The sequence below is a fragment of the Electrophorus electricus genome, chromosome 20 (genome assembly GCF_041902795.1).
Source record: "Electrophorus electricus isolate QZ-2024a chromosome 20, ASM4190279v1, whole genome shotgun sequence".
NCBI classification, from domain to species: Eukaryota; Metazoa; Chordata; class Actinopteri; order Gymnotiformes; family Gymnotidae; genus Electrophorus; species Electrophorus electricus.
In genome coordinates this window covers 14,754,302-14,772,139 of record NC_137516.1, presented here as the reverse complement: position 1 = coordinate 14,772,139, position 17,838 = coordinate 14,754,302, and the positions used below count along the sequence as shown (strand labels likewise).

General features: G+C 50.1%; 1 protein-coding gene and 1 long non-coding RNA gene across 7 annotated transcripts in view; both read right to left on the bottom strand.

The window, feature by feature from the left end:
• Positions 1 to 9,823, bottom strand: part of zgc:110158 (single-stranded DNA-binding protein 3) — a 35,039-nt gene extending 25,216 nt beyond the window's left edge. For 4 of the 6 annotated variants that reach the window (XM_035536396.2, XM_081703143.1, XM_081703142.1 and 1 more), the window contains exons 1-4: positions 9,608 to 9,823; positions 5,150 to 5,222; positions 3,756 to 3,817; positions 1,360 to 1,444 (exon numbers count right to left, since the gene is read on the bottom strand). In XM_035536396.2, the coding sequence (XP_035392289.1) occupies positions 1,360 to 1,444; positions 3,756 to 3,817; positions 5,150 to 5,222; positions 9,608 to 9,663 (276 nt within the window). In that variant the 5' untranslated portion in view covers positions 9,664 to 9,823. Of the gene's footprint in view, positions 1 to 1,359; positions 1,445 to 3,755; positions 3,818 to 5,149; positions 5,229 to 5,304; positions 5,696 to 9,607 lie in introns of those variants that run through there. The other 2 variants (XM_081703145.1, XM_081703147.1) reach the window with 2 other exon arrangements.
• A 6,106-nt stretch (positions 9,824 to 15,929) lies between these two features.
• Positions 15,930 to 16,955, bottom strand: LOC145652723 (uncharacterized). Its single transcript, XR_014118966.1, has 3 exons — positions 16,817 to 16,955; positions 16,594 to 16,702; positions 15,930 to 16,380 (listed from the first exon to the last, which is right to left on the bottom strand). It is a non-coding gene; the product is annotated as an uncharacterized LOC145652723 (long non-coding RNA).
• Positions 16,956 to 17,838: the final 883 nt, after the last annotated feature.

Below are 17,838 nucleotides of genomic sequence, written 5' to 3'. Positions count from 1 at the left end.
ACACACACACACACACACACAGCCGCGCCACCCAACGAGAGAGCAAGGGAACAGCCCGAGATCATCATTAATCACCCAACTCAAGGACGCGATAGTTGCCGTGAAGACCTTGCCAAGCAGACCCACACAGACAGACCCCCACACAACACCCCGCACGTCGAACAACAGAATCATTTAGAAAGCCTTTGGAGACTCATTTTAAATAAACAAAAACAAACAAATCCATTTTTTAAAAGTGTTAATTCTCAGTGCCGAGTAGCACATTTAACTTAATCCTTTTCAGAAAAATCAGAACGTTTACGCGTGATGAAAAAGCAGTCTTTACTAATTATATTTAGCCAAACCCGAATTGCTTGCCTCATTAACACTGAAAAAAACAGAAAAACACATGCACTGGCCGAGATAACGAGCGAGTTCAACAGGTGTTTGGGGTGTATACACAAGAGTTCCATCTTTGCACTTCCATTCATGTTTTCAGGGGACGTCCGAGTTAACAAGGTCTTCAGTTGTGAGGCTGTTGATACCGGAGCCCCTCCTCCCTGCAAATTGTACGACCCAAGTTCGGGCCACGAGACGCATGGCGTCGCACCAACCAGCACCGCCGTTACTGGCGGGCATCCCGTCTGGCCCCGCCTTAGTAAAATAACACAGAACTCTACAAGTCAAAAAGTACAGCGCTCGACGCAACAGCCGGATCAGGACGAAATTACCCAGCTACCCTGCATTAGATGTTGTGGTTCGGCGGCATAACGGCGATAGCAAACGACAGTAAAGCGTTTATCTTCTGTGATGTCTGAGAAAAAGAGAAGCCGCTCGACTACAACGGTGCTGCCGTTGTCGTCCTTTTCCCGTAGAAACGTGGGCACAAATTGCCCGCCGCGCTAATCAGATTACGTGTCCGTCACTGCAAATTAGCAAAGCGCCGGGTGTGGAGACGATGCGTAGGCCAGATCTTTAGCCAAAAAAAAATGATGAGCGAGAGGATGTGGGAAACCGAGCCAAAAATACAAGAAAAAAAAGAAAAAAGGATGGAAAAGTGAAGAGAAGTGAAGTGAAGTCCATTCTGGCTCTCCGTAGACGCTCCTCTGCGTCTCACTCACGTTAAGCTTCTTTCGCTAATATTGACCTTCGACGGTGTCGCCGGAACGATGAACCCAACATCCTAAACTTGTGCGGTGCGTCGACTACGAACCGTCATCCGCCACCCTTCTCCCGCCACCTCACACACGACCGACGCCGTTGGTGGACAAAACGGGCTACCGGGGCATGGCCTGCTCCTATTGGACGAGAGAAAGGGTCCGGCCCTGCCTGCCCAGTCCAGGGGGTGGGGGTGGGAGGGGAAATCGGCCTGTCACTTACGTAGTCGTGGAAGGCCTTGGCCTCGCTGGAGTGCTCGCAGGTCTCGCGCCGGTCTGGAGCCGCGCAGTACAGGTCCCAGAACACACTGCAACAGGAGGGGCAGAGCTTCACAGCCAACACGGTTTAAAAGCACATAGTGTAAAGACACATACAGGGTAGAGACTCACATGCACACACATATATATGAAGTTTTTAATACACACAAGCTAATTTGAAATATAATTGAACCTTCTACTCAAAAAGCAAACTGTGTGTGTGTGTGTGTGTGTGTGTGTGTGTGAGCCCAACACTGCAGTCCAGTAAGGAACAAAGGAAACGTGTTCAAACAGAAGCAGAGCTCATCAACCAAAGGTCCGGAGCCCCTCAAACTCTCAGCCCACATGCAGGGTTACGGATCAATTAAGCCAGGGATTTCCTCAATTAAGTCCACTCAGGTCCTTCAGGGTGGCTGGAGGGTGGGGTCCATGAGGTTTCCTTCCGAATGGCATTTTAATGACTGCACTGAAACTAAGTACCTGTTTAACACATTCAAATTAGATCTCTCCTGGTCATCAGACATCGATTTAATGGGAACTCCATAAAGGTGCTGGAACAGGGGGTGGGGGGATTCAGCAGGTGCGGCCAAGGCCGAGACCGCCCGTGACGGCGTTTCAGCGCGCCTCTCCGCAGCGCAGAGAACAGGGACGTCACACAGTTGGCCGTGTGCACAGCAGGTGTGTTTTTGTTCTGCCCCTCGCCCTCCTCTGCGCGCTTTGTATGTTTACCGGGATAAGGAACATTCCAGAACCCTTGCACAGCACACGAAGGAGTTAAGGTCAGGAAAATAAGAGAATCGGTGTCTGTGTGTGTGGGGTGGGGCTGATAGCCGGAAAAGAAATCCAGGAACAGATTCAGAAGGCAGAAAGCTACACCTGAACTAAGAAAAAATCCGACCATCTGTGGGGGTCAGAATATTTAGCCTCAGTCTTTGGTTTTTGGGGGAAACACAGAAGCCACCAAAGTTCACTCGCACTTAAGCCCCGAGATGCCGGCCTCCCCAGGGCAGGGGGAGCCTCAATTGCTCTTTCCCTTTTGCGGTGAGCTACGCGTAAAGCTACTAAACGCGGCCCCTCCCCCTGCTGAGACGGCACCTTTGCTTTCTTACGCAGGGTGTCGTTTGCGCGCCTACAGAGGGTTTGGTCTGGGGGACGCGCCTGCGACCTCGTAACCTGCCGACACAAACTCCAGCAGGAGGGTACATAGCGTCGGTGATGACTATTGCTGGTGTCGCGCACACAGCAGTAATCACTCCGCTACAGGCTGTACAGCCAGTGACTGCAGTTACAGTGTGTTCAAACTTCTTTAAAAAAACCTGGAAAAATAAATAAATGAATAAAATAATTCCAAATCTAAGAAAATCAGAGAGATCAGAGTTGAAATAGACTTGATATCTTCTGGCATCGAGCCAGCGAAAGCTCGCCCAGTTTAAACAAAGCAGTTTTAAACACAGCCTTACTAAAACAGAACATTTACAAAAAGTCTATGTAGGCTGCGTCTCGGGGGTGATCCCACACACGCTGGCAACCCAGCATGAACAAGACTACTCTGAGTATTTTTCTTTCATGGACCTCCAGCTTAAAATGTGCTAGTTGGCCAATCAGAGGGGCCGATCAATAGGCTCAATCCCTTAATTGAGCCGAGCGAAATAAAGGTTAAGTGAAGTGGGGGGGGCTTCAGTTGATCAGTAAACAAATGGCTTATGGGAGGGGCCAGCACATGTGTTTAAGGGGGAAACCTGCATGCATACTATTCCCTGCTTGGCCCCCAGTGACCTCTGCAGACCGAGAGGTTGTTGACCCCGTGCCCCGCCCCCCACCGGTGAGAGCCAGGCCACGGGGAGAGGAAGGAAAAGCCCATGCTCGGGGCTGGGGGGCGCACAAAGGGGAGCGGAACGCAAAGGGTTAATCTGCCCGGGGTCCTCCGTCTTGAACAAAGGGCCCCGGCCGGAGACAAAGGTTGGCAGCAGGGGCGAGAGTCAGGCGAGCTCCGCCTCTACCACACCATCTGGGGCTTTTGTTTTTGGGGAGGCAGGACAGGAAGCCCGGGGAGGGGGGGTGGGGGGGAGGGGCGACGGGAAACCGAGGGCGGCCGTCTCGCGGCGGACGCTCGGGCCGGGCCGCGATCCGCTTAGTCCGTGGGAAAAGTGCCCCGGCAGGGCAGCGCTCGGGGACAAAGAGGAAGAAACGGCATCGGACGCCTCCTCGTCTGCTCTCAGCGCAGCGGCGCTCGTTCAGATCGTCGGCCGTGTTTTTGGGGCCGAGGAATGCGACTCCCCGTGGATTAGCGAGTCAGCGGCTTTAATCGGTGATGGAGAAAAGGGAGGAACCACCAGCACAGAGAACAGGAACGGGACGTACCACCACCATGAATGCAGGAATCCTGGAGGCTCTCCTAGAGTAATGTTCTTCTCCCACCGGATCTAAGGTGTGAGAGAGAGCGAGAGAGAGAGCGCGAGCGAGCGAGACAGAGAGACACACACACACACACACACACACACATTTTAAGGTGGTGCATATTACATATTAAACTCAGCCATACTTCTGCCTGACAGGCAAAACATACCAGCTCACCTTTTCTCTGTTACTGTACAACCCCCCCCCCCCCCAGGTCCTACGTGTTAGCGGACTTCCTGCTTCACGCCACCGACCCGCACGTGCCTCTCAGTCCAAGCATCCCCTCCCTTTGACCAGTGGAGGGGGCTTTTTTCCCTTCTAAATTTCTCCCCTGCGCAAGCGGAAATGGGTAGAGCCGCTGGTGTTAAAGTCGCCGTCTTGGCGGCTCGTGACGGCCGAGGCGAAGGATCGCGGGGAATTAAACCGGTCTAACCATTACGCACGGACAATTAAACAGGAAAATGTAACAAGAATTGGAACTCCGAGATATAGAACCACAGGTTCGTTCTCTGCTGCTTAAAAGAGGATTACTGTGAGAGGTCTTAAGGTTAAGAACACATTATCGGGCAATTTCTCCTCGTCACTCTTCCAACCGCCCTGATAAACATCGGACCGGCTCGCTGGGTAGCTTCTTACACACACACACACACACACACACACACACACACACACACACACACACACACACACACACACACACACACACACACACACACACACAGACAGACACAGACACAGACACGCGACCACAAGAGTTTAGCAACCACCGCTGATCTGAAACCAGCTCGTCCTGGAGCGAGCAAAAACAGGCCGTTGTTATCATAACACGCCGTCATGACTGTTGCAACACGCATTTTTAGAGTCTCGTTACACACGCATCAAGTTAAAGCGGCACGAGACGTGCCGCGTAGCAGGAGGATGTCTACGAGCGCCGTTCCCATTCCGTGCGGCCTCGCTAAAACATCACGGCCTTCCGGACAATAAAAAAAAAAGGGGACCGCAGATGGATCAGAGAGCTGGAGAAGGTTGTCGTCGCCTCGTGCACACCTGGCACTCGCCGACCCACAAAACCAAGTTATGACGCGACCGTTCCGTGCGGGTACCAGAAGCTCTCTCGTGCCGTACTGGCTGTATATATCTGGGTTGTGCTTCAAATCTCAAAAACTTCGCTTGAAACACTCGATGTACACCACCCCGACTGCGTGAACGGGAAACAAAAGGCCTCCTGTGCGCGGCCAAAGTCGAGCTTGCGCGTTTCACCTCCAGTTAGTGCCCATTTCACGCGCAACCTCGTCCTGTGGGCCGGACAACGCTAAAGTCGGATAATGCACATATGGAAGGGGGGGGGGTGTACTCACCTCAGACAGGAAGGTTTGTGCTGATTTCTGAGCGCCGACATGTAGCAGGTATTCGTAGACATATAAAGCTAACCTGGAAAACGAGAGACAGAAAAAATAATCACTACATTATACCATAGGCACACAATATACAGGAAGTGCTCCTGTTCACTCACTGCTGTTCACTCTGACCCGTCCAACACACCCCCTGGACCTGCCCCCAGCCTCCGGGTACACAACTGGGGGGTGGATGTCAATCTGGCCGTGACATATCCATAGAACACTACTCCTTTTGCGAGGTCTGCAGCAGTATGTGTGTGTGTGTGTGTGTGTGTGTGTGTGTGTGTGTGTGTGTCTGCGTACGCACGCACCAGGCCGCAGAAGTCATGCCAGACAGCGGAAAGGAGACGGCCGTTTACGGCTCAGATCGGAGCTTGAAACAAACGCGGCCTTTAGGACGCCAGATTGGACAAAGAATTCCCATCCTGGACGTTAGCGAAGTCTTTTGGCCGGACTGCCAACGTATTTCACACTGCGGTCGCACGGGCGAGCGCGCCTGCGTCTCCCCCGGCAGAAGTGACCCCCCCCCACCCAGCTGCGAGTCATAAAACAACCAGGGAGAGTTCTCTGAACTTCCAATCAATGGCTACGTGATAAAGAAGCAAACAAAACAACGGATACGCACACGAATCCGCAAGCGCACACACCCAACATGCACAGACCACCCACCCTCCCCCCCACCACACACACACACACACAGAGAGAGAATGAGCTGGTAAACGGGGGTGGGGGGAGCCTCAACGACCGTCATAAAACCGAGGAAGACGGCTTCAAAGAGGACGCCAAAGCCCTCCTAAAACTTCCTGTTAGAGAGAGAGGGACTGAGGGGGTGTCACGGTTAAAAAACAAAAAAAAACAACAACAAAAAAAACACAGTATGGGGACGCAGGCAGGCAGCGGGTCTGCCCGACGGCTTCTGAGTACGAGCGTTCACCCAAGACACCGAGGGAAAGGCCATACTCACCGGTATGGCGAGGTGGGTAAACGCACCTAGTCACGGTTACTTCTGGAATTATTGGGGGGGGGGGCGTTCGCGGACGTGCAGGGCAGAGTGCACACACGTCACGTCACACGTGGCGCACTCCCAAAGACTGTAAACATCCAGCCTTGACTCCACAAGTCGACCGCCTGCGTCCTGCCTCAGCGCCGCTGGGGCGTGAGCTTAGCCGCAGCTTGCGGGGTACGCAAAACACTTCCTGGCAAGGGAGGCGCAGAAGGGGCGGGGTCAGGCCGGGGTCATCTGGACGACGCGAGGGTAGGGGAGCACGGACGGCGGCGCAGAGGACGCTGACTGATCTACCCGTCGGTTGTTCTCCCACCAGAGAGCCGCACAGCTGAGATGGCAACAGAGCCACAAAAGCCATTTCCTGTTTTCTGTGTGTTTTTTTGTTTTGTTTTGTTTTTTTAAATCTAAAAAGAAATGCAAAGTTTAGCTCAGGGTTCACTGCAATCACAAAGTTCCAAGAGAAACTAAACGCAAACTAAATGTGACACTGTCCCCCATCATACATCCTCACAGCCTGGATGTTGAAGAGCCAAAGACTCACGACTTCAACAGGTCACCCATCAACCTTTGTTTGAACGTCCAAATCCTTCAACAACCTTACAAAGGATTCGTTTCTTTTTCTTCGTAATGCCAAGTGTGCACACAGGCTGCTGGATAAAACAAGCACACTCAAATGTGAACCCGTACAGAAAAACTCAGAGACCCTACTCTGTTGCGGTATCTATATTCAAACAACCGCTAACGCGATTCAAATGTTAGAAAACAAACACCACCACACACACACATACACGCACGCTTGTTGGATCCAGACAGGCGAACGCCAGTGGCAAGTTGCGTAAAGAGATGTAGGACGGTAATCTGCACGCGGTCCCCCTCACCCCCTGGCGTCTCCTCTCGGAGAGGCCCGCTGCTCTGGGGGCAGAGCGAGGTCTGAAGAGAGGTGGCATAAGGTGGTCAACCCAAGGGAGACAGGACATTAGCCCCTCAACCAGATCCTGTGTCCTTCTGCAGGGAGTCTCGTACACGGGGAGGAGATTAAACACAGGTCAGGGTGCTCGGCCGTCCACGTAACGCCAGGTGCAGCGTCCGCTAAACGGCGTTCTCCTCAGGGTCATGGGTACCCACCCCTCTCCCCGCTAGCGCCACGCGTTACAAAACCGCAAAGGCGGGAAATCGCATCGGTCGACGAGCGGGGAGGGTCGGGCCGGGCCGAACGGCGGCGGCCCGCATCAAAGGGGCCCCTCCCCTGCGCGCTCGGCGGCAGAGACACACTCTGACCGCATTGCCCGGGGCCCTCTGACAAAAGGCCGTCTTTAAACGCGCGTGCCACTTGGAAGCGCTCTTCAAAGGGACGGTTAAGAAAATCGCATTTTCAAGCGTGCCGTCAATTATTCAACGCGGGAGCAGTTTTGTGGGGGGGGCTCAGGAGCGAACTTGCGGCTGAATACAAAAGGCTACGTCCTCGTGTCAACCGTGGCTAAGGAAACAGACACATGGGATTGATTTGTCTCAAGCGGGGTGCACGTCGGTTCAAAGGAGCGTCTCCCGCACGTATGCCGTTTGCAGAGACGTTCGGAGACGGTTTAAGCCCTTAAACCTGTCTCTCGGGCCCAGTCCTCCGCAATGTAGTTTCATGCCTTGCTTACACTGACAGACCTAGTTCAGGAGGGCCGTGAAAATCAGGCAAGAGCTACCAGAGGTGAACGGGAACAGGAACCGCCAAGCTGTGCGGTGCCGAGGGCTTCACCGCAACCCTGATCCGAGCAACTCGGCCTTTAACTTTGCACCCATGAAAACTACGACACACTGAGTTCTTCACAGTGATGTGACCCCGGTTTAAGGAGCTGGGGACACTGGTAACGGGCGACTAAAACAACGAGAAGTTTAATAATCCAGCTCACGTGGGGGACAGCGAGCGGGGTGGGGGGAATTGTATAGCGGCCTTTCAGACAGGGAAAAAGGGTCCCATCGTGGAAAGACTTCTTGGGAGCAAGCAATTTCTTGAAACTCTGAAGGACAGAGCCTGCAACACTTTGCAAAACTTATTAACTAGAAAGAACAGAAGACGATGGCTGCGTTTCCCCCAGTTGTATGCCACCTTAATATCATTTTGGCATTTGGAAAGTCAAATATAGCCTGTTAACTTTTGGGGGGGGGGGGGGGGTGCACACTTCTGCATCAGAGATGGAACTCTCACGCGCTGGGACACGCCGCGAGCGCTGCCCCTGCGCGGACCTTCGTCAAACGCACCAGCGATAATCCTCCGGATGGAACAGACGCGCGTAAAATGTCACCAAATCACCGCTTTTAAAATACGAGCGCTGAACTGCGTCCTCGGGAAACCCGCCGGGTCACGCGTTGAGGACCCGGGCTTGTCGCCGCGAGCGTACACACAACGGACGTCTGCGCAGGAAAACCAGCGCGCGTGCCGAGGTCCAGAAACGTTACCGGTGCAATCGTCAAAGTTAAACGTCGCAGGTTACTGCTCAAGTGCTAGAGAGGTTGCATAAGTGCTAGGCTGGTTTGAGAGTTGAGGAATTAGAGAACTTTAACGGTAAGGCTAAAACAACGTGAGTGACGGAGGAGGAGGAGGAGAAGGGAGGTTTTAAACGCCACAAAAACGCAATCGCCAGAACGTTGGGGAACATATTGTAGCCGTTTCTGCGCAAGTGTATAGATAAAACTATCGCTAAAATCCTCTCGTCTCCCCTCGCCTGAAGAGCAGGCAGATTTTGAAATTACCCCAGACTGCCCGGGCGCCCGTGCAGAACAGATGCACGCAACTTTCCACTTTCCAGCCATTTAGCACGTAGTTTTTTTTTTTTTTAGTGCGTTAACGTGACGAGATCGGTCCCGTTCACAAAAGGCGAGTTGTGAGCTAGCATCCACGAATCCCCCCCAGCGCGTGAGCTGCACGCATTGTTCCCGAGCGCGAGCAAAACTCTTGCGGCATCACGGCGCATGCAGAACTGCGCCTAGTGCTGTGGACATCGTGGACGTCGTGGAGACTAAATATTTGCACGAACCGAACATGCATCACGAAACCCGATGCAGCCGTTAAAAAAAACATGCACGAAATCTGTCGCGACAAGCTCGTGGACCAACTTGCACATCCATCTCCAAAACTGCAAGGGTTAGCACGTTAGCATAAACACACCAGGCTAAGGGGAAACGAGAGATAAACAACACAAAAAAACACAGAGCAACAACACACAAAAACAGCAGACAATTCTACGAAATAACGCCGAAGTGTACCAAGTTGTTTTTTGTTTTTGTTTTGTTTTGTTTTTTAAACCAGTTGACTTTCACGCGTAAGTTGCACGAGCCAGGCACGAGAGAAAGTGCTCGCCGTGGCCGTCCAGGTAAACGTTAGAGGGTCTGGTGTCTGTGACAATGCACAAATTTTCACTTACTTCTCTCTTGCTTGGCTATCAGACGGCACGACAGCTCCTTTGCCTTTGGCGTACATGTTGGACTCTTGTTTTTAAGACTTTTAACCTGCTCAACACCTGTCAAAGAAAGCAGCCAGGAAAACCGTCCATCTCCATAGCTACCCGGATAGTGGCTTTTTTCCTCCTTTTTTTTTTTTTACATCTCCAACATTGGCCACAAATCAGGCACAGTTTCTACTGGGGGTACTTGAAACAGGCCATTGGCAGATCTTTTTTTTTTTTTTTTTTTTTCAATCGCTGTTCTCGGATTTTACTCACCCTCCCCCTGCTGTGTAGAGAGCTGGGGGGGGGGGGGGGGCTTCTTAAAGGGGAACGCACAACACAAATACCTGACTTACAGATCATACTTTTCACAAGTGATGACGTTTTGTGCTATGCTACTAATTTAGCGATAAGTTATCATTGTTATCAGATGTTTTAATCCACATCACTTCATTGTAAATGTTGAGTTTCATACTGATGATGTCCTTCTAGCACTAAGGCATGTATTGCAGCTAACAGCTGAATGCAATCCGTGAAGTCTGACGAAATTCTGTATCTTGGCGGGATGGATTTTTGAACTACTGTATAGTAAAACTCAAGTGATTTTGGAATTCTGTAATTTAGTCTTAGAACATAAGTAACCCTCATGGGTTTCACCTGAACTGGAACAGTTAGGCCTACTAAATGATGAGAGGCTCAAATTTAGAAATCTTGAAAATGGTGGATATTACAGACGTTTTTCCAAAATTCCTCCCAGTGTTTGTCCAACTTGCTGTCTGTGGATCTGCTCATAGTACAAAATCTCCTGACATAGAACAGTGAAGACTAGAAAGTGCTTCCTTCTCTAACCCAAGTAGCTGCACTGAACAGTATGGATGGTAGCAACCAGCAACAATCACTGTTCATCCTAAGCAGTGCCAAGCTCCCCTGTGCAGCTCCGAGCCTTTCAGCAATACAGGTCAAACAAAGCATCCGTCTCCCATAAGCCCACACGGCTAATCAAGAGATGAACTTGCACTCATTGTCTAGCATTCATTTGAGAATGTGACGTGACTGAGTGGTACCAAGGTGTTCAGTGGAGCAAGCATCAGCTACCAGTAATGGAAGTCGTCCTGTACAGGTCTATGACCCAGGTCACTTGTTCATTGTTTTGACCGCTCGTGCCTGGCTGACTCATGTTTATCTAGACATTCCCCCAAACTATGGCTGAGTCATTATTTCAGGAACCGGCTTCGGTGAGAGCAGGAGGTCGTCTAGATGTTCCTCTATGCCATTCTGAGAACATTTCCGAAGACCTTTGAACAGCCACCCAAATCAGGAGAAAAATTCTGTTGCCTCCCTTCTCCATTGGCCCACGTGCCACTAGAGAGCTAACTGCTCCACGTTCCTGTACACACACACACACACACACACACACACACACACGTACATATGTCCACACAAACGTGCACATCCACTCTGTTGTACCGTTATTTGTCTTTGGGTCACTGGAGCTGATGGTATGTTCAGCTGGACCAACCACGGTGACAATTCAGTGTTTCAGTGTCTCTTTAAGAGGCTGAGGGACCAGGCCAGGACGTCGAGGCTACGTTTTTCTTGCTGGTTTTTTTTTTTTTTTTTTTTTGTTCTGCAGGAAGGGCACCACCATGGAAGAGCTGACTGCGTGTTTGTCAGAGCTCTGCTCCTTCCACCAAGCAGCAAGAAAATTCACATTGATGACTGTATTCTACAGCCATCTCCTGACGAGCGAGGGAGGGAGAGCGAGGGAGAGAGGTAGAAGAAGAGAAGACGCGAGCGATGGTGAGAGATGGAGAGAGACTTGACAAGACGCTCCGAGAATAGTAAATACCTGCTCTCTCTCCGGCCAGTGCGGCACAGGCAGCAAACCTGCCGTATCGCTCGCCCGGCGATCACCCGAGCGGAAGACGCAACACGCGTCTTTCGCGCATTCTGCACTTGTTGAGCCGGTCGCATTCAAAGAAATCTGAATGAGCCCCGAAGGTGTTGTCGGAAGGGCCGCGTTGTGACATCGCGCGATATTCCAGCTGCGGAGCACACGGTGCAGAGGCCGCGTTAATGGTAGTATGGTCGCATTCTGACTGGCTGTTCCTAACCATGGAGACTTGTCTGCCCGAGAGCAGCGCAGACGCGACAGCAAAGCCTTGTGGCTGCGTGTGGGGTGGGGGTGGGTGGAGGTGGGTGGAGGGGGGGGGTTAAGGAAAAAACAAAAAACAGTGCACTGCAAACACGTGTGGTGGATTGCATCATTGCACAAACATGCGCCAAACCTCAAAAATTCAGTCCTTTCAACCATGGCAAATTAACAAGCAGTATACTGCACTCTCTCTCTCTCTCTCTCTCTCTCTCTCTCTCCTCTCTCCCTCCCTCTTTCTCTCTTCCCATCTCTCGTGTTCCAGTGGCAGTCCCACCACGTAAACGCCGCTGCTACGTGTGCCCGTTCCCTGCTCATAGGCACTGGAGCACATCTGCTTTATACCGCAAACTTTATCTCTGTCTCATCACGCCATCCACATCAGTCCCCTCGCAGTTCAGCTACAGACAAGTCCAAACAGAGCCTACGAAAATGAGCATAAATGTTATGGAACATATAAAAGTTACTCTCCTTAATGCAGGGATGTGTGTGTGTATGTGTGTGTGTGTGTGTGTGTGTATACTGTATGTGCATTTCTGGTTCCCCTGTTGAACCGGATTGGTAGGGGCAGGCTTCAAGGAAAATATCTCATTATTAGTGTCAGAAAGAAATTCTCTTTGCTACAGGCTGGGTGTTGTGAGTGTCAGAGCAGTAGGGGGTGGGGCCTGAATGGAGCATAGCTCTGTGTGTGTGTGTGTGTGTGTGTGTGTGTAGCTGAAGGAGAGAATGAAAATACAGAGAGGAGGGTGCGAGAGATACTGGAATCAGTACACATTTAATGGAAGGCTTGCAGCACTTCTGCACGTATAGGTGGCCAAGACGTGCCGTTATTAAGATAAGAGCGGGGGGAGGCAGTCACAGTGGTGTGTGAGATTAAGGTCCAGCTTGGTTCCTGGATTCTATAAGAACTGGTAAGAAAATGCCACCAAAGCAGGAGGAAACGAAATGGAATATCATTGGCCCCGGTAAACACACCCGGCAGAAGCACCGACGTGATTTGCTGGGACACATCAATCCCCCGCCCTTCCACCCCGAATATTTCAAATACGCTCATCCCGACTCTGAAAGTCGGTGCTGGGACCGCGGATAAAAATCCGATGGATCATCCATGTGAGTGTATCTCTGTTTCCGGGCTCCTGCGTCCTCAGAGTGGGGCAGGATGAGGGCAAGAACTGTGGTTGTAAGTGGGGCCCAAGAGCCCAAGCACGGGGCAACGGCAGGGGAATAACGGCCCAGCACGATCCCTGCGTCCGCGTGCCCAAACGTCCCCATGTCCTCGTACTCCCATCCGGCCCACGCATCATGGCCTCGTGCGTCATGATCCTTTGTTTGTTTTAATTAGACCCCTCCCCCCATTCTCCATTCATTGCCCGTGTTTTCATTCGGCTATCAGCAGATGCCCTTTTGCTTGATTTATATGGTCACCAGTGACCCGCTTGCTCAGAACGGCAGATATATTTAATTAAACTGGAGCAGGGTGGGCTACTCTGGATGCCAGGGGTGAGAGTCCAGCTTGCACACGTGTTATGTGTTAGTCTGCACATAACCACAGCACATATACATGAGACAGCTTGAGAGCTTGATGAAGGCGGGTCAGCCAAGACGAAGGTGTCGACACCGTGAGACTGTGAGATCAGAGGTGTCCCCGCCAAACAAACAAACAAACAGTCGAGTATATACAGCGTGGAAGGGAAATACACAGTAGCCATGGAATGCAGCAAATGAAATAGGGAAACAGACAGTTGGGCCCGGTTTCACTCCGGAATGTGCCCGTAACTACAGAAGGTGACACAATCATTTCGCCTAAACGCTGGGAGTAAAATGATGCTCAGGTAATTGCGCCCAGACCGCGGGCCGCGGGGAAGGCTGTTCCCCGGCAGGACGTCACAGGGAAGTCGGCGTCGCTCTTCCTTCAACATTCTCCTCGCCGAGGCTCCTCGCTCACGCCAGCGGAACTCAGGACGACCATTAATCACAGGCCAAAATGATAGATGTTCTTCACTGAATAAGCAGATGTGCCATGCATACGGAAATAACCTGCCGTGCTGGCTCAAGGAGCGTGCGCAACGACACCGAGCGCACGCGCGCACACACAATCTGTACATAAAAACAAAAATGACTGCTCTTGTGTGATTACGTATTGCATTCTCATTGATTAGGTCTTAGTGAAAAGTGGCCAGGCTAACAATCCGGGTTCACAAAATTACCTCCCACATACAAAAGCACCTGGGAATTACCATAGAGAACGAACCACACAATCCCAGATGGATCAGCATCTGAGAGCCGAGTAATCAGAAACCACTTCCAGATATGATTTCACCTAAAGACAGCATGGATATGGCTACTTAACCCAAAGATTTATTAACGAGCGAAATCGACAGACACATTTGAGGCAGCTGGCCTTTTTCCTCCACTGTAAATGATGTCTAATCAGACGTCCGTGGCGTGCCTCTCCAGACCATCGCTCCACGTTTCCCTGGCCTCCAGTCTTCAGGACGGGACTGGCAGTTCTTACGACGTCCGACGCAGCAGGTCTCATGCCCCATGAACACCCCACATCTCCAAGCTCATTTTTAATTGACCGTGGACCCTGCACCCAGAGAGGGATGGGTTCTTTTCTGACAACAAGCGCGTTTGCATCCAATTACGGAGAGAGAGAGAGAGAGAGAGAGAGAGAGAGAGAGAGAGCTAAAACACCAAGAAGAGTTTTTACGATCCTTACACACGTCTGGGAAGAAAGACCCAAACGTGCCGAAGGAACGTTGCTGTAGCTCGAGAAGGAAGCGAAAGGAACGTCTTTTTCATTCTTGCCGGCTGTCGTGACGCCGGCAAGGCACGTTAATGACATGCAAATTAAATGCAGGCACACTGACTTGGCGTATCTTTTCTCCACAGTCTAATGAGAAATTCCAGAATTTTTCCAGCATGCACACACACACACACACACACACACACACACACACACACACACATACATACATACATACATACGGGGGGAGAGAGAGAGAGAGAGCGAGAGAGAGAGAGAGAGAGAGAGAGAGAGAGAGAGAGAGAGAGAGAGAGAGGAAACCCCCATAACGACTGAATGTCTATAGGTACAACTGCCTATAATGCTACACCACTGCACGCCATGCGCTAATGACTTCCCCCTCTCTTTCAGATATGAAATGTGCAGAATGCATTAGAAGTTAAAACCTACTGCAGCTCACTCACTTTTGGGAGCTCTTCTGGAAGAGTTTATTGTGCAGTGCTTTCCTGGACATTTGCAGGGCAATCTCACCTTGGAATAACCGCAAAGTTAATTTCGTACACTCTAGAGTGACGCATAATCTATTGACTTTATGCAAAATCAAAAAGTGCTGCAAACACTGCACCCTGCTAGAATACTAAAGCACCGGCTAAAACAATAAAATGACCATTTTAATTAAAATAAAGTAAATGTGATTTGAAAGTGGCAGGTATGTAATCCACAGGCTGCTTCTGTCAAGCATTCTTTCTATATTATTTATCGATTTATGCTTTTTGAACAGCAAAACAACGAAAAACATAGAGCGCTATTATGCTACTGGTGTATAATAAACGTGACTGGTTGTTCTATAGGCGGTCTGCTTGGAAAACACCTCATTAGTGATGGTTTAATTAGCATGGTTCAGGATTCCATGGGCAGGGCCTCTGTAATTAGAGATTAAACACACAAGATGAACTGTTACTGATGGGTTTATTTATAAGGTAAATCTTACATTGTTCCTGCCACACACCTCTAGCTCCATCGAAGAGGGCTGGCCTTTCCTTCGCTGCTTACACGGGCTGCAGTCAATTACACAGAACTGTGCCTCTCAGGCGCCCCGATACCGCCATCTTCCAAAGAGCTTCTATTCAAATGGCATGCTAATTGCATCGACATGTTTGCACGTCAACTAGCATATCTGTGTTTTCTCTGCCTCACCTTACTAAGGTTCCTGCACATGCAACTGGGGAAAACAGAGAGTGAGAACATGTACTCTCATCTTGAAAGCAGGGAGAAAAGATCATATTATCCAGTGGAGAATACTAAGACAAAAAAACTGTGAAGAATTCAATAAATAACACAAAATAAAACTCCTATTTGCTTAGAATAATTTGCCAATGAACTGCTAAGTGCTCTAGCAATTCTGCTGTTAATTTACTAATTACTTTTCAGTTAGTTCATATTAATATTTTCTTTCTTTATTCTTTCCACAGTCTGAATATAATCCTGTCTTTCCCTTTGTGTTACATGACTAATACTTAAAAAAAAAAATCCTATTTGCCTCCAACATGCTGATTTGGAATGCTGCCACCAATAAAGAGTCCTGCAAGACCCGACCCATAAAAAACGAAATTTAAATTCTCCTGAGGTTACGTATTGGGCGTGAATGGGCAACTCCAGTCCAGAGTAATCACTTCCACAGCCTCAGCTGGATTCAGCGCGTCAGTGAGGTCACTGGAAACGGAACGTGACTGGCTGTTTGGTTGGCAAGTACCCAACGCCTTCGCCGACGTGACCGCGATGAATCAGGGTTAAGCAGCGGTGGACGGGTCCGCCAAAACGCTCTGCCGGAGTATGGCAAGAGGGCCCCCACTGCGAAAGGAGAGGAAAAGTCTGGGAAAAAATGATGTCAGAAAAAAATGTAAAAAAATAAAAAGGTTGGCGGGGGGGACGACAAAGCAGAAGAGTGTGTGTGTGTGTGTGTGTGTGTGTGTGTGTGTGTGTGTGTGTGTGTGTGTGTGTGTGTGTGCGTGCGTGTGTGTGTAAAGAGGCCATGTGAGATTATCAACCAAAGCTTGACCTAACCTGGCCTATTTCTAATCGATTCCCAGCCAGATGGGTTTTGGAGAGGCAGTGCTGGTGGGAGGTGCCAGACATCACTCCGCCCATTCCACAGGACGCATGGGCTGAAGTACTGTGAGACAAACAAAACTTGTCCAAGTGAGCCTGGTGTTAGTGCCGTTTTAACATCTTTCATTTCTAATGTTATTTATTCATTTTTAAAAATGGTGTTAAATTTATGCAATACCTTTCATTTTTGCACTAGAATTTTGAATTTTGATCTGTTCCATCCACATACAAAAAAAAAGCAAAAAATAACTTATGATAATAAGTTATTTTTCGCTATTTTTGCTTTTCTGCGTCTGTGGATGGAGAAGATATTATTTCATGATGGATTATTGTTTACATCCTTTCTTTTGCCAAATCATCCAAGTGCTACCATAAATGGGCATGTTTGACCTCCAAATATAGAAGACTGGGCCTCCAGACTCTTATCCACCAATGAGACACTCAGATCTGGGACGCAAGAGCGGGATGAGAAAATACACGTTTCTCCAGTTAAATCCACCTTTGGCTCCGGTTTCCTCTTCTCCCACCCTTCTGTGTAAATTCCCAGCAACCAGCAGCACTGCTCCCTGTAACCACGCAAAGCACGTAAGGAACGTCCTGTGGCGTTCCTGTTCTTGAGAACCTTCTTGCCGTCCTGCGGTGTTTCTGTGGCCCGAGAGCTTGTTGTGGGAGTCGCAGAGCCGCTTTGACGGTCGTGGCCTGAGCCAACCCCACGGAGCCTCTTAGCCTCTCCTTGCGGGGGCCTCTGTGCTTTCCCCTCCCCCATTCCTTTATAGACACACACACACACACACACACACACGCACCCGCACGCACACACACACACACACACACACACACACACACAGCATGTGTACAAACTACAGACACAGAGAGGTACAAAGGGCCAAGGCCTCTCTGTTTCCACTACTTTGGCCACAACCAGAAAACCTGTGTGTGTGTGTGTGTGTGTGTGTGTGTGTGTGTGTGTGTGTGTGTGCACGTGTAAGAGTGTGTACATTTTCTTTCATTAATAAATATTGGTTTTCCTACCTACACACAAACAGGAAACATGAAGCTTTAAGATCTTTGCTTTAGGCTTTAAATATGGCTTTAAAATATGAGACGACAGATGCTTCTTTTCATCGGTCCGAACTCTCTGCATCCCAACAGGGCAGAACATCCGTGGCTCCTGCGGCAGCAACCCCCAGAGCTGCAGTG